The sequence below is a fragment of the Odocoileus virginianus genome, chromosome 3, assembly GCF_023699985.2.
Source record: "Odocoileus virginianus isolate 20LAN1187 ecotype Illinois chromosome 3, Ovbor_1.2, whole genome shotgun sequence".
NCBI lineage: Eukaryota > Metazoa > Chordata > Mammalia > Artiodactyla > Cervidae > Odocoileus > Odocoileus virginianus.
The window spans coordinates 78,844,475-78,860,590 of record NC_069676.1 but is presented as its reverse complement, the minus strand read 5'-3'; the positions used below and the strand labels follow the sequence as shown (position 1 = coordinate 78,860,590).

Genomic DNA, 16,116 nt, shown 5'->3' with positions numbered 1-16,116 from the left:
CTCTTCTCTTACAGAAATTCGACCTAGAAGAGATGATGACCTTTCATTTTGCCTTTCCTGTGTTGATTTACACAAGTGATTTATTGGAAAGTTCGCGATGCTGTGTTATGTTGTATATGTTTTTTATATATTTAGATGCTATTGTGTATATTTCTGTTTTTTACACATTATTTTTTCAAAGACTTTTTATTTTGTATCGGGGTATAGCTGATTAACAATGTTGTGCTAGTCTCAGGTGGAGAGCAAGGAAACACAGCCATACGTATACATATATCTATTCTCCCCCAAATTCCCCTTCCATCCAGACTGCCACATAGTAATGAACCAAGATCCATGTGCTATACAATAGATCCGTATTGGTTATCCATTTTAAATATAGCAGTGGGTATATGTCCATCCCAAACTCCCTAACTAACCCTTCCCCCATCCTTCCTCCCCCCGGCAACCATAAGTTCATTCTCTTAAGTCTGTGAGTCTCTCTCTCTTTTGTGAGTTCTTTTGTATAATTTCTTTTTAGATTGCCTGTGTAAGGGATGTCATACAAAATTTCTCCTGTATATATGACTTACTTCACTGACTATGACAGTCCCTAGGCCCATCCATGTTGCTACAAATGGCATTATTTCATTCTTTTTAATGGCTGAGTAATACTCCATTGTATCTATGTACCACATCTTTATCCATTCCTCTTAAGGACACTTAAGTTGCTTCCATGTCTTGGCTATTGTAAACAGTGCTGCAGTGAACAAGTGTGCATGGATCCTTTCCAGTCATGTTTTTCTCCAGATATATGCCCAAGAATGGGATTGCAGTGTTACATGATAGCTCTATTTTTAGTTTTTTAAGGAACCTCCATACTGTTCTTCATAGTGGCTATACAATTTGCATTCCCACCAACAGTTTAGTTCCTACTTCCACACCCTCTCCAGCATTTATTACTTGTGGATTTTTTTGATGATAGCCATTCTGGAAGGTGTGAGGTCATATCTCATTGTAGTTTTGACTTGCATTTCTCTAATAATTAGTGATGTTGAGTATCTTTTCTTGTGCCTCTTGGACATCTATCTGTCTTCTTTAGAGAAATGTCTATTTAGGTCTTCTGCCCATTTTTTCATTGAGTGGCTTGTTTTGATGCTGTTAAATATCATGAGCTGTTTGTAAACTTTGGAAACTAATATCTTGTTGGTCACATAATTTACAAATAGTTTTTTTCCCAATCTGTGATTTGTCTTTTCATTTTTTTTATTGTTTCCTTTGCTATGAAAAAGTTTTTGGATTTCAGTGAATCCCATTTGTTTGTTTTTGTTTTTATTTCCATTTCTGGGAGATGAATATATAAAGATATTGCTGCAGTTTATATCAGAGAGTGTTCTGCCTTTGTTTTCCTCCAAGAATTTTGTAGTATCTGGTCTCACATTTAGGTCTTTAATCCATTTTGAGCTTGTTTTTGTTTTGGTGTTAAAGAAGGCTCTGATTTCATTTTTTTCATGTGACTGTCTAGTTTTCCCAGCACCATTTGTTGAAGAGACTGTCTTTCCTACATTGTATAGTCTTGCCTCCTTTTTCATATATTATTTGACCATAGTTGTGTGGGTTTATTTTTGGGTTTTCTATCCTCTTCCATTGATCTATACTTACGTTTTTAGATAGCTATTGGGTTGCCCCAAATATTCATTCGAATTTTTCTATACAGAAAAGCTATTAACACTATTATTTTCCTGTACAGAAAAACCTGACCAACTTTTTGCCAACCCAATATATATGAATCTAGTTAATCACGTCCAGATCTCAGAAAGTATGCCTTTGTGAATGTGTGCAAGAGCATACATGGACACATGTATGTGCACACATTTTATATTAAAAATCTCTATTCCTCTAGAGATAAGTCATTTCAGCTGCTATCCTTTGCTAATATAAAAAAGTTCTACAATAAATATGTATATGCATTTCTCATTGAGCACCAACAGAGAAATTTGAGGTGGGAGGAATGCTCAGGAATAAGTTGTTTAATTTTTACTAACAACTAATGGATTGAAGTAACTATGGCATTTGATACTCCCACCATCAGCAGAGGAATACTTCAATAATACTTGATATTTTCTTATGTTTTTTGTTTTGCCATTTTGACTATACATTCATTGTTAGTTATAAATTGCTTTTTATTTAGTTTGCATTTACTTAATAGTGAAAGTTAACTATCTGAATTGCGTATTAATATGCTTTGCTCCATTTTCTGTTGGTTTCTTCATCTCTTTGGAGTTTGCATGAGTGTGTGTATGTGCACGTGTGCATGCACACGCTTGTAATAACCACTTGTATATTTCACATCAGGAGTTCTCAACTGAACTCGCAGTACGCATGGAGGCAGGAATGCCCAAAGATCTGTTCAGAAGGTTCACAAGCCAATGCTATTTCCATAATAATTATAAGATTTTTTTCACTATCTCCACTATATTAACATTGGTACTGATGCCACAAAAGAGTGGTGAGTAAAACTGCTGGAGCTTTAGCACAAATCAAGACAGTGGCATCAAACTGTACTAATAGTCTTTATAGTCACCTTCATCATGCACATGCTGGAGAAAAAAAGAAAAGAAAGATCAAGCTCAATTAAGAATGTCCTTCATGAAACAGTAATGATCATTAATTTTATTAAGTGCCAGTGCTGGCTGTATCTTTAATATTCTGTGTGATGATATGGGCCTCACAGGCAGAGCACTTCTGCGGAGTACTGAAGTGTGGCGATAATCTTGAGGAGCAGTGCTTGGGAGACTGTGTGATTTGCAAGCTGAACCACCACCTCCTTTTTTCAGAATCAGGTTTACTTCAAAGAACAACTAACAAACCATGACTATTCACAATTGGATATTTGGCAGATATTTTCTTGAAAATGAACTTAAGTAGCCTTGCCATATTAGGGAAAACAATTGGCAGTATTTGTTGCTAGATAAAGCTTGAAATTACAAGGGAAAATTAGAAGTTTGGAAAAGATATAATTGACAGCATGAACTTGAGAGCTTCCAATGTTTTAAGATTTTTAATGAAATTGGTAGTGATATTAACAAACATGCCTTTTTTGATATTATATAATAATAAAATGTGTAATCTTTTAAAGAGTCCACATAGCTCAGTGATTCTGCATTTTCCAAATGACCAATGCATGATGTTACAAAACCAAAAATGCATGGGAATAAAGATCCATTCAAAGTGCAAAATAAGCTAATGGATTTTAACATGATGAATATGAGAATTTCCCTGGTAGATTTTAGATTACACACTACAGTTAACATTTAAGAAACTGGTTTTTGTCAAGTTGTGATATGGTAGCAAAGAAGAATATGAGCACTTATCTGGAAAGGTTATTAAAATGCTTTTTCTTTTTCCAACTAGATATCTATGTGAAGCTAGATTTTCCTCACATACTTCAGGCAGAGAATATTTTGTAGTCCACTTGATGTAGAAGCAAATATGAGAACCTACTTACCTTCTCTTAAGTCAGATACTGAAGAGATTTAAAAAAATATAAAATGACCACTACTCAGTAAAATTTTGGCTTTGGACAATTTTATTTTATAATATTATGAAGTTTATGTTAAGATGTAATTGGTTTGCTTCTGTAATATTTGATTAATATGTTTATTATGATTATAATAGTTCTTTTAAAAATCAAATATTTATAAAATGTGTTATTTTCATTTTTAATACATTAAGCATTTATATGTGTGTGTGTGTGTGTGTGTGTGTGTATCCCACAGTATCAGATGTGAGTGCATTTGCTTTTTAGGGCCCTCAGTAATTTTTAAGAGTAAAGGAGTCTTGAGATCTAAAAGTATGAGAACTAGTGCACTAAATAACGTGCCAGTTTTTGACATTACGAATATCAAAGGCTGCCACCTTTCTATTAACCTTCCCTGTGATGTACTTGGTTGAATAGAAACCTTTAGTTTCTTTTTGGAGCCAATTTCATTCTTTCCTTCACATTTTGTACTTTTCTGGTCTTCTTAAAAGAACATTTTCTTTAACTTCAGGGTCATAAAAATATGTGTCTACATTTTGTCCTGTTAGATGAATAGTGTTACTTTTCACATTTGATCTTTACTACATTCCAATCCAACTTCATTTTTCTCTACATAAGGGAATCAATTTTCCCAGCACCATTTACTAAATAATCTGTCCTTTCCCCACTGACTTGTAATTCTGCCTCAAGTGTAAATATATCTTTTAGTCTCTTTGGATCCCCCTTCCAATTCACGTGTATTTTTTCCTACCTATGTGCTGCTGTTGTTCAGTCGCCCATTTGTGTTGAACTCTTTGCGACCCCATGGACTGCAGCATGCCAGGCCTCCCTGTCCCTCACCATCTCCCGAAGCTTGCCCACGTTCATGTCCATTGCATCGATGATACCATCCAACCGTCTCATCCTCTGACGGTCCTCTTCTCTTTCAGCCCTCAGTCTTTTCCAGCATCTGGGACTTTTCCGGTGAGTAGGTTATTCACATCAGGTGACCAAAATACTGCAGCTTCAGCTTCAGCATCAGTCCTTCCAACCAGTATTCAGGGTTGATTTCCTTTTAGATTGACTGGCTCGATCTCCTTGTTGTCCAAGGGACTCTCAGGAGTCTTCTGCAGCACCATGGTTCAAAGGCATCAATTCTTCGGCACTCCGCCTTCTTTACTGTTCAGCTTTCACAACTCTACGTGACCAGGGGAAGACCATAGACTTGACTATAAGGACCTTTGTTGACAGAGTAATGTCTCTGCTTTTCAACACACTGTTTAGGTTTGCCATAGTTTTCCTGCCAAGAGGCAATTGCCTTCTAATTTCATGGCTGCAGTCACCATTCGCAGTGATTTTCAGCCCAAGAAGAGGAAATCTGTCATTGCTTCCGCATTTTCCCTTTCTATTTGCCATGAAGTGATGGGACTGGATGCCATGATCTCTTTTTTTTTAATGTTTAGTTTTAACCAGCTCTTTCACTCTCCTCCTTCACCCTCATCAAGAGGCTCTTTAGTTCCTCTTTGCTTTCTGCCATTAGAGCGTTATCATCTGCATATCTGAGGTTGTTGATGTTTCTCCCACCTGTCTTGATTCCAGCTTGTAACTCCTCCAGCTGGCATTTCTCAATGTGCTCAGCATATAGATTGAACAAACAGGGTGACAGCAGACAGCCCTGTCGTACTCCTTTCTCTATCTTGAACCAATCAGTTGTTCCATACAGGGTTCTAACTGTTGCTTCTTGACCAGCATACAGGTTTCTCATGAGACAGGTAAGATGGTCTGGGTATTCCTATGTGCTAGTACCACATTACTTTTATTTCACATGGTCTTGGAATTCTTAATACATAGCAGACTTCTCCCATTTTATTACTTATTTTCAAAGATTCATTTTGCTATTAATGGAAGTTTGTCAATGTATCATTCAAAATAAAAAAGTATAGATTTTTAGAATAGAATTTTTATGGCAAATTTACAGATTTGAAAGAATAAGTTTATTGTATTATCTCATCCATTAAAATTTATACTGGTATTCTATAAGATCTTCTAATTAAAAAATATTCTCCATAAGATCATATTAATGAATTATTTTTGAGGTAAATTTCTATGTATTTTATAATTAGTTTGGTATTATAATAGCATCTTATCATTTTTTTCACTTTAATTGTATGTGTATTTTGAATAGGTAAGACACCTACACATTAGAAGTTTCAAAAGACACAGAAGATTATAATAAAATTCTTCCTACTTCTCTCTCTTCAAGATATCTGTTTACTTCTGTTTGAAACAATTATTAGGCAGTTTCTTGTTTTTGCTTTCAGAATTATAATTATATACAAGAAAATATGCATTTCTATTATTTGCCCTTTATAGTAAAGAGGAGTATGCAGTATCCCTTGTCCTGTTACTTTCTCTTCTCACTCAATTTCCAGATAATTGTAGATCTGCTTTGATAGCATACCAAAACTTGAAAGCAGTAGTTTATTAAATTGTATCCCAAGATCTCTCTCTCCTCTCCTTGTCCGCTTCCTCTCCTTCATTCCTATTCTTTTGTCTTACAACTGAATTGTATTCATTTTCTAGACTTCTCCATAATAAAATGGCTTAGACCCCTATAGACAGGCATTTTAAATTGTTTGAAATTGTGTTATATATAGCACTGCAGGGGACAACTTTGTACCCAGAGAACAACTTGGTACCTACATCATTTTGCCTATACATGATTATACTTGTAGGCAACATTCCTAGAGTAAAATTGGTGACTTTAAGAAAATATGCATTTGTCATTTTGTTTCAAGTCACTAAATTGTCCTTCATAAAAGACTCTGTCATTTATACTCTCACCATGAATATATATGCTTGCCTATTTCTTTATACTTTTGCTATACTGTATATATATATATATATATATATATTTTTTTTTTTTTTTTTTTTTTTTGCTTTTTGCTCTTGTGAAAGGTGAATTTTAGTAACCTGGGGTAGATTTAATTTGATTTATATGAGTAAGATTGAGTATCTTTCATATGTTTAATATTCATATGTATTTCCTTAGATGTCAGCTAATGAAATCCTTTGCTCATTTTATCCACTAATTTGAGTATTGTTTATTTCATATGCAAAATTTCCTTACATACTGGGATCTATTTACTGATCTTCTCTTCTGTTTTGTTGATCAGTCTGCCTTTACATGTGCCAGGATCATGCTATTTTGAATATTTATATTATATTTTCCTTTGATAATTATTGATAGAGAGTAAATAAATGTGGATCTTATATTAAGCAAACTGGCATAACTTTTTAATTAATCTATTATTTTTAATTTCTCTTGAATTTTCAAAGTAAATTTTTATATCATCTGCCAATATGAACAATATCTTTATCCCATCCCATTGCCTTTTAGAAATTATTTCTTAACCTGTCTTTCTGCTCACTGCTGTCTTCTTCAACTGTGACTCTTTGCTTGAAGTAGCCCCAATGGGAACTTGTTCAGTTTCATTTTAAACTTCATGTTACTTTATATTTTTTATTTTCATTATTTCCAATTGGTTCTTATTTATATACTTGTTTCTGTCCTATGTTCCAAAAACTTCTTTATCTTAGAGATTTTTAAAAAAAATATGAAGTCTTAACTTGCCACTTTTAAATTATTTTTTTCTATATTAGTTCTTTTTTTCTTCTTCTTTTCCTGAAAGTGTTGTTTTTTATTAATATCTTGGCTAGTGATATACCTGGAGGGAGAGGTGAAACCCATGCCCTAGCTTCGTTACTCTAAGTGAATTGACTATGGCTGTATTCAGCTAAAATCTGTCTTCTCCCTGCAGAAGACCTTGTCTACTCCAGATATTGCTTTTACCAGGACCTCCATCCCTCTGTTTCACTTTCTTAATCCGTGGACAAGGAGTGTGGTACAGAAGGTGAAGCAATCAGGTCTTTTAGTGACTATAAGCTCCTCATTCCCACCTGACCCCCATAGGCAATAGGCTGGAAATGGGAAAATTGGGGAGGAGCCAGGCAAACAAAATGAAAATGAGATATGGCACATCTAGAAAGCTCTTCCCTCAGTTACCTGTTTTCATCAGAATTGGCTCCTGGAGTTCCTCTGTGCACACCCCAGACACACAAACATGCACTAGTCTCAAAGACTCCTGAGGGCTTCCCAAGGTTTTTTATGTTAGAGTTTGATCAGTCTCAGAAAGCTTTCTGTCCTAGAATATATTTGATGTTGGATTCAGCAGAGAGAGCTAGAAGCCCACGCTAGCTTGCCATCTTGTCAGGAACTCATTGATTTCCCCCTTTACCCCATGTTGAGTCTAATGGTTAGATTTACACACACACACAGAGGCACACACATGTAAACATAATAGCCCTGAATGTCTTATTAGTACATAGCTTTGGAAGTTGATTTCAAAAAAATGTTTTAATATGGTTATTATGATTATCAGCTCACATAAGGGAAGAACATAGAAAAGGAATGCTCCTTTTCATTTAAAGAACAAAAAAGCTAAAAATCAACCCAAAAAAGCAACCATAGAGCTTTCTGGGCAGCAGGTGTTACTAAATTTCTGCATGCATTCTATCATGTAATTTTCACACGTAAGAATTCTATTAAAATTCCTTTTACTGGGGAGGAAATTAAATTTCAGAAAGCTTAGACAAGTTGTTGAAGATTATATTGGTGAGAAGTGGAAAAAACCAGGGCTGAAACTATCAGTCTTTTTTTTTTTTTGTCTTCTGCCTGGGCTTTGCCTGGATTCTAGGCATTCTAGGTCCAGATTATGTTTCTTAATATTTACATTAATACAGGGAAAGCAGTTCACTCAAAATACCTTAGAATGTAAATACTTTTATTTTTTAAGGACATGCAGTGTACCTACTACCCAATGGAAAAATAATTTCTATGAAACAAGATAAATAAATGTAAATATTTTATTGCATATCCAAACATCTATCAAGGTCACAGGAAGTAACTTTGGAATTTCTTATGAAATCCCCATTCTTTAGTATATTTAGACCTTCATACAGGCAGAAAAAAACAGAATAGAAATCAGATCACTTTCTGGACAATGTTATTTTACAAAGAATCACAAAAATCCCTAAATAATATTGGAGTAGGATGAAAGGGAATTGCTTGCAGTAAGTTTTGTGGTAGAGATATTTCTAAAATCAAGTGATAACCTTCTTCCAAGGCTTAGTTTATTTCTCGCAGTAATATAGATTCCTGGTATTTAAATTTGAATATGAACATGACAGTAAAATCATCCTCTTTTATATATGATTTTCTTATTATTCCGAGCTTAATAGTTCTAGATAGAGGAGAACTCAAAAGCCTAAAACTTAATAATTGCTAATAACTCCTGAACCAGTATTCTGTGAATCACTTTTTGGTTTTTATTTTTTATTTGATGAAACACTACTGAAATTTAATTACAAATACCTACTTAAAATGTTTAGTATATGAAAGGAGAATTCCATGATAGAGGAGCCTGGTATAGTCCATGGGGTCACAAAGAATCGGACACAACTGAGCAACTAACACCTTTAATTTCAACTACTTAAAATAGATACAACATGAGGAGTGTGCTGCTTTACTTTCTGGAGTTCCAGTTCCTTGAGATATATATTCAGAGTTTATAAATATTAAAGCAAATAAGAATCTTTTAAAACATCATTTCTGCCATGACTTAGAAACATGTACTCAGATTTTCATTTTTTGATTGTTACCCAACTTAAGCTTCAGAAAAATTAGTCAACAGCTCATCAGCTGAAACTCTAGCAGAGATAATTTGGCCATCTACAAGAAGGTGTAAACAAGATAACTGAAACAAGATAAAAGATAATTGAAAAAGGAATGTTCAGCACTTTCAAGTGGAATTTGGCTTCCAAAATGGGAGGAAATTTTATTCATAGTGTCCAGTGTTTGTTATATATATTAGAAAGATTTAGACTGTGAAGAATCTCCATTTGAAGAAAGATGAATGCTGTGTATAAGGTAGTGGATGAATATGGCTCTTTCACAGCATTGTGCTCATTTACCTAATATGTTAAGATAGTCTCTTTTGGAGCTTACCTTTACCAAATCTAGCAATTAAAATTCCCAAATCATTCTTTAGAGAACTAAGTGAGATTAAAGAGTAATAAATAAAATTTACCTTGATGGTGAATATTCTCTTATTTGTACCTCCAAACAAAAATGGGACATAAAATGTATTCATGTCAGTGATTTTGATGTCTTAAAGACTAAAATGAGAGAAACAAAATTGGATATATGAGTCAACTCAGTTGGTGCTGTTGGAGAAAAAAGGACCCACAGGCCCAGAAATTAATAAGAGAAATATCATTTAAAGGTTTGCATTACAGGAGTGAAAGATGGGCATGCTTGCCTATCAGAGGCTGGGGACCATTCACCCCACTTCTTTAGCTCATCCAATTTGTGGATTTTCTTTATACACAACTAAGACACAGAATCAAGGAAGACAAAGACCCTGATGCTGGGAGAGATTAAAGGCAGGAAGAGAAGGGGACGACAGAGGCTGAGATGATTGGATAGCATCACCGACTCAATGGACATGAGTTTGAGCAAGCTCTGGAAGATGGTGAAGGACAGGGAAGCCTGATGTGCTGCAGTCCATGCGATTGCTAAGGGGGTCAGTCATAGACAAAAGAACAACAATAACAAAGACAGAGATTCATTTTGTGAACATTACTTGGGGAAGAACAATCTGAGATAGAAGATGAAATTTAAGGAAACTCAGAATAGAGGGGAAAGTGGAGTGTGCCATGTTAGCAAAATTTCAGAAGCTGGAAAGGGCACTGACTACATGAAGGATTCAGGATTTCCCTTAACATAATAATAACACATGTAAAATCTATGTGCTGTGCTAAGTCACTTCAGTCATGTCTGATTCTTTGTGACCCCTGTGGACTGGAGCCTGCCAGGTTTCTCTGTCCTTGGGATTCTCCAGGCAAGAATACTGGAGTGGGTTGCCATTTCCTTCTACAAAGAATCTTTCCAACCCAAGGATAGAACATGTGTCTTATGCCTCCACCTACATTGACAGGTAGGTTCTTTACCACTAGCACCACCTAGGAAGCCCCTTAAAATCTATAAATCCAGGGATATAAAAGATTGTAGACTTTTAGAACTAACACCCGAAAAAGATGTGCTTTTTCCTATAGGGGACTGGAATGTAAATTAGGAAGTCAAGAAGCACCTGGAGTAACAGGCAAACTTGGCCTTGGAGAACAGAATGAAGCAGGACAAAGGCTAATAGATTTTTGCCAAGAGAACACACTGGTCATAGAAAATACCCTCTTCCAAGAGAAGACTTCCAAGAAAAGACTCTATACATGGACATCACCAGATGGCCAACACCAAAATCAGATTGGTTATATTCTTTGCAGCCAAAGGCAAAGAAACTCTATACAGTCAGCAAAAACAAGACTAGGAGCTGACTGTGGCTCAGATCATGAACCCCTTATTATCAAATTCAGGCTTAAATTGAAAAACTGGGGAAAATCACTAGACCATTCAGGTATGACCTAAATCAAATCTCTCATGATTATACAGTAGAAGTGAGAACTAGATTTAAGGGACTAGATCTGAAAGACACAGTGCCTGAAGAACTATGGACCAAGATTCATGACCTTGTACAGGAAACAGGGAGCAAGACCATCACCAAGAAAAAGAAATGCAAAAAAACAAAATAGCTGTCTGAGGAGGCCTTACAAATAGCTGTAAAAAGAAGAGAAGTGAAAAGCAAAGGAGAAAAGGAAAGATACACCCATCTGAATGCAGAGTTCCAAACAATAGCAAGAAGAGATAGGAAAGCCTTCCTCAGCGATCAGTGCAAAGAAATAGAGGAAAACAACAGAATGGGAAATCTAGAGCTCTCTTCAAGAAAATTTGAGATACCAAGGGAACATTTCATGCAAAGATGGGCTCAATAAAGGACAAAAATTGTATGGACCTAACAGAAGCAGAAGATATTAAGAAGAGGTGGCAAGAATACACACAAGAACTGTACAAAAAAGATCTTTACGACCCAGATAATCATGATGGTGTGATCACTCACCTAGAGCCAGTCATCCTGGAATGTGAAGTCAAGTGGACCTTAGGAAGCATCACTATGAACAAAGCTAGTGGAGGTGATGGAATTCCAGTTGAGCTATTTCAAATCCTAAAAGATGATACTGAGAAAGTGCTGTACTTAATATGCCAACAAATATGGAAAACTCAGCAGTGACCACAAGACTGGAAAAGGTAAGTTTTCATTCCAATCCCAAAGAAAGGCAATGCCAAAGAATGCTCAAACTACCACACAATTGCACTCATCTCACACACTAGCAAAGTAATGCTTAAAATTCTCCAAGCCAGGCTTCAGCAATACATGAACTGTGAACTTCCAGACGTTCAAGCTGGTTTTAGAAAAGGCGGAGGAGCCAGAGTTCAAATGGCCAACATCTGCTGGATCATCAAAAAAGTGAGAGAGTTACAAAAAAACCTCTATTTCTGCTTTATTGACTACGCCAAAGTCTTTGACTGTGTGGATCACAATAAACTGTGGAACATTCTTCAAGAGATTGGAATACCAAACAACTTGACCTGCCTCTTGAAAAATTTATATGCAGGTCAGGAAGCAACAATTAGAACTGGACATGGAACAACAGACTGCTTCCAAATAGGAAAAGGAGTATGTCAATGCTCTATATTGTCGCTCTGCTTATTTAACTTATATGCAGAGTACATCATGAGAAACACTGGGCTGGAGGAAGCACAAGCTGGAATCAAGATTGCTGGGAGAAATATCAATAAACTCAGATATGCAGATGATAACCACCCTGATGGCAGAAAGTGAAAAAGAACTAAAGAGCCTTTTGATGAAAGTGAAAAAGTTAGCTTAAAGCTCAACATTCAGAAAACTAAGATCATGGCATCCAGTTCCATCACTTCATGGCAAATAGATTGGGTAACAGTGGAAATAGTGGCTGACTTTATTTTGGGGGGCTCCAAAATCACTGCAGATGGTGATTGCAGCCATGAAATTAAGACGCTTACTCCTTGGAAAGAAAGTTTTGACCAACCTAGACAAAATATTAAAAAGCAGATACAAGGAAACTATAAGCAAGGTGAAAAGACAGCCTTCAGAATGGGAGAAAATAATAGCAAATGAAGAAACAGACAAAGGTTTAATCTCAAAAATATACAAACAACTCCTCCAGCTCAACTCCAGAAAAATTAATGACCCAATCAAAAAATGGGCCAAAGATCTAAACAGACATTTCTCCAAAGAAGACATACAGATGGCTAACAAAGACATGAAAAGGTGCTCAACATCACTCATTATCAGAGAAATGCAAATCAAAACCTCAATAAGGTACCATTACACACCAGTCAGCATGGCTGCTATCCAAAAGTCTCCAAGCAATAAATGCTGGAGAGGGTGTGGAGAGAAGGGAACCCTCTTACACTGTTGGTGGGAATGCAAACTAGTACAGCCACTATGGAGAACAGTGTGGAGATTCCTTAAAAAACTGGAAATAGAATTGCCATATGACCCAGCATTCCCACTTCTGGGCATACACACCAAGGAAACCAGATCTGAAAGAGACACGTGTACCCCAATGTTCATCACAACACTGTTTATAATAGCTAGGACTTGGAAGCAACCTGGATGCCCATCAGCAGACGAATGGAGAAAAAAGCTGTGGTACATATACATGATGGAATATTACTCAGCCATTAAAAAGAATTCATCTGAATCAGTTCTAATGAGATGGATGAAATTGGAGCCCATTATACAGAGTGAAGTAAGCCGGAAAGAAAAACACCAATACAGTATAGTAACACATATATATGGAATTTAGAAAGATAGTAACAATAACCCTATATGCAAGACAGAAAAAGAGACACAGATGTATAGAACAGACTTTTGAACTCTATGGCAGAAGGTGAGGGTGGGATGATCTGAGAGAACAGCATTGAAAACATGTATATTATCAAGTATGAAACACATCACCAGTCCAGGTTGGATGCATGAGACAAGTGCTCGGGGCTGGTGCACTGGGATGACCCAGAGGTTTGGGATGGGAGGGAGGTGGGAGGGGGATTCAGGATGGGGAACATGTGTAAATCCATGGCTGATTCATGTCAATGTATGGCAAAAACCACTACAATATTGTAATTAGCCTCCAACTAATAAAAATATTTGAAAAAAAATTAGAAATAAAAAGCAGATACATTGCGTTGCCTGCAAAGATCCATCTAGTCAAGGCTCTGGTTTTTCCAGTAGTCATGTGTGGATGTGAGAGTTGGACTGTAAAGAAAGCTGAGCACTGACTGAAGAATTGATGCTTTTGAACTGTGGTGTTGGAGAAGACTCTTGAGAGTCCCTTGGATGGCAAGGAGATCCAACCAGTCCATCCTTAAGGAGATTAGTCCTGGGTGTTCATTGGAAGGACTGATGTTGAAGCTGAAACTCTAGTACTTTGCCCAATGCAAAGAGCTGACTCATTTGAAAAGACCTTGATGCTGGGAAAGATTGAAGGCAAAAGGAGAAGGGGACGACAGAGGATGAGGTGGTTGGATGGCATCACCGACTCAGACATGAGTTTGGGTCTGGGAGTTGGTAATGGACAGGGAGGCCTGGTGTGCTGCAGTCCATGGGGTCACAAAGAGTCGGACACGACTGAGCGACTGAACTGAACTGAATTGAACTGAGACTTTTTAATAAGTTACAGTGTTTGTCTGGGTTGCAAACTCTAGGGATTGCTTTTGTGGTTCCAATTTTTGACTTTTCAAATATATGACATGAATGTACATATTTAAAAAAGTGATTCTAGAGGAACTGGTTTCTTCATGCACAACCTCTGTCATTTCATATGTTAACTCTCATAGTCCCATCAGAGAGTAGAAAGCCCTTACCACTTACATGAATGTGAAGATTTCCTGATTTCTCTGGAAATGGTCTGTGAATTATACCAATTTAAATCTCTTATACTTTGTTATTATTAATATTAATAATTAAGAGAGGGAAGCTTTATAGCAATTTGTCAAGATCACTAAAACATTATCTTTCTTCTGAACTTGAGATTTTAAAGACATCATAAAGGCATTTAAAAGTGAATGTAGCAATATTTAATGTTTGCCATATATGTAGAAAATATTTTTCTTACACGGTAGCATTTAGTAAATTATTATGTTGTATTAATAGGAAATTTCTATTTAAATATGAGAAAAATGTTGAAAAAATTCTTAGGTGATAATTATGCTATAGCAAACTATTATATTATGACTTGGAATGGGGAGAAAATATGGAGAAAAAACACCAATTAGAACATCTCCATATAATGGCAAGTATTTGGTGAAAAACTCTCCATGATGAGTGTGTACTTAACACATAGGAGAAACTACAGTATAAAGACTCATAAACTGAAGATATTTTTACATTTGTTTTTTATCACCATTGTTCTCTTTTTTTTTATTCTAACACTCAAAGATCTCAGGGATTTGCATGTTTTAAATTAATGAAATTTGAAGTCTAAATCAGTTGAGACACAGTAACAGTTATTTTGTTATTAGTTTCATGATAACATCATTGACGTTATTTTGAGGAGATAATATGCTCATTTTTCACTTTGCTAACTCATACTTACATATCATAATCACCAAATGCTTTCAATACTTATATTTTGGGGATGTATTACTCTTTTTAAAATTTGTTCATATATATTGCTTTACTTTAAAAATGAAAAGTATACCATTAGAGAAAGGCATTTTGAAGCTAAGCTTGATATAGACTTGTTTTGTACTATTTTAAATCTTCACTAATAAATAAAAATGTACCATTTTCAAATATGACACTGTAAGCATTTTATCTGAAAGTAGTGAAATTATAGTTGATTGTGGCTTATCTCCTCAGATCAATTTACAAAGAAAAATGAGAGTTACTGGTGTGATTACTCAAGGAGCCAAGAGGATTGGAAGTCCAGAGTATATCAAATCCTACAAAATAGCCTATAGTAATGATGGAAAGACTTGGACAATGTACAAAGCAAAAGGCACCAATGAAGACATGGTAAGACTTCCATGTCATGCTTAATTTGAACATAATCTATCTTATGTAATCTATTACCAAGTGACTACTGCATATTCAGAAGTAGTCTTATGTTTTTGAAAATAAATTTATGATTTTTTAATAGAACCAGTGTTGTGGAGAGGGTAAGGAGTCATCCCAAATTATCAGTGTATAGTAGCGACCATTTAAATCTTCCTCAGATTTTAATTGGTGGGCCTATAAACACTTTATCACAAGGTTAGCATAGTCCTATGCATGAGAGTTAAGTTTTATTTCAACAATAGTCAGCTTTCAATTTCATTTTATTGCTTTGACAGATCATCCCTCTCCTTAAATAAATACAGATCAAAACTGTTAATTTTAAAGAAAAAATAAAATTTTTAAAGAGAAACACCAAGTTATAGAAAAGTATCTTTCTATACTTAATATCTTAATATTGGAAGAAATTTTTATTATTCAGCAGAATAAAGTATTTTAGAGGAATATTTATCTGTCTGCATCTTCCATAAGGATGTTCAGTATCTCCTTTGCCCTTTCATAGATTTC

The 16,116-nt window shown here is 35.5% G+C and overlaps 1 protein-coding gene across 2 annotated transcripts in view; it reads left to right on the top strand.

The window, feature by feature from the left end:
* The window catches only part of EDIL3 (EGF like repeats and discoidin domains 3), a 457,653-nt gene that overhangs the window by 303,672 nt on the left and 137,865 nt on the right, over positions 1 to 16,116 (top strand). For both annotated transcript variants that reach the window (XM_070465779.1, XM_070465778.1), the window contains one exon: positions 15,415 to 15,570. In XM_070465779.1, the coding sequence (XP_070321880.1) occupies positions 15,415 to 15,570 (156 nt within the window). The remainder of the gene's footprint in view (positions 1 to 15,414; positions 15,571 to 16,116) is intronic.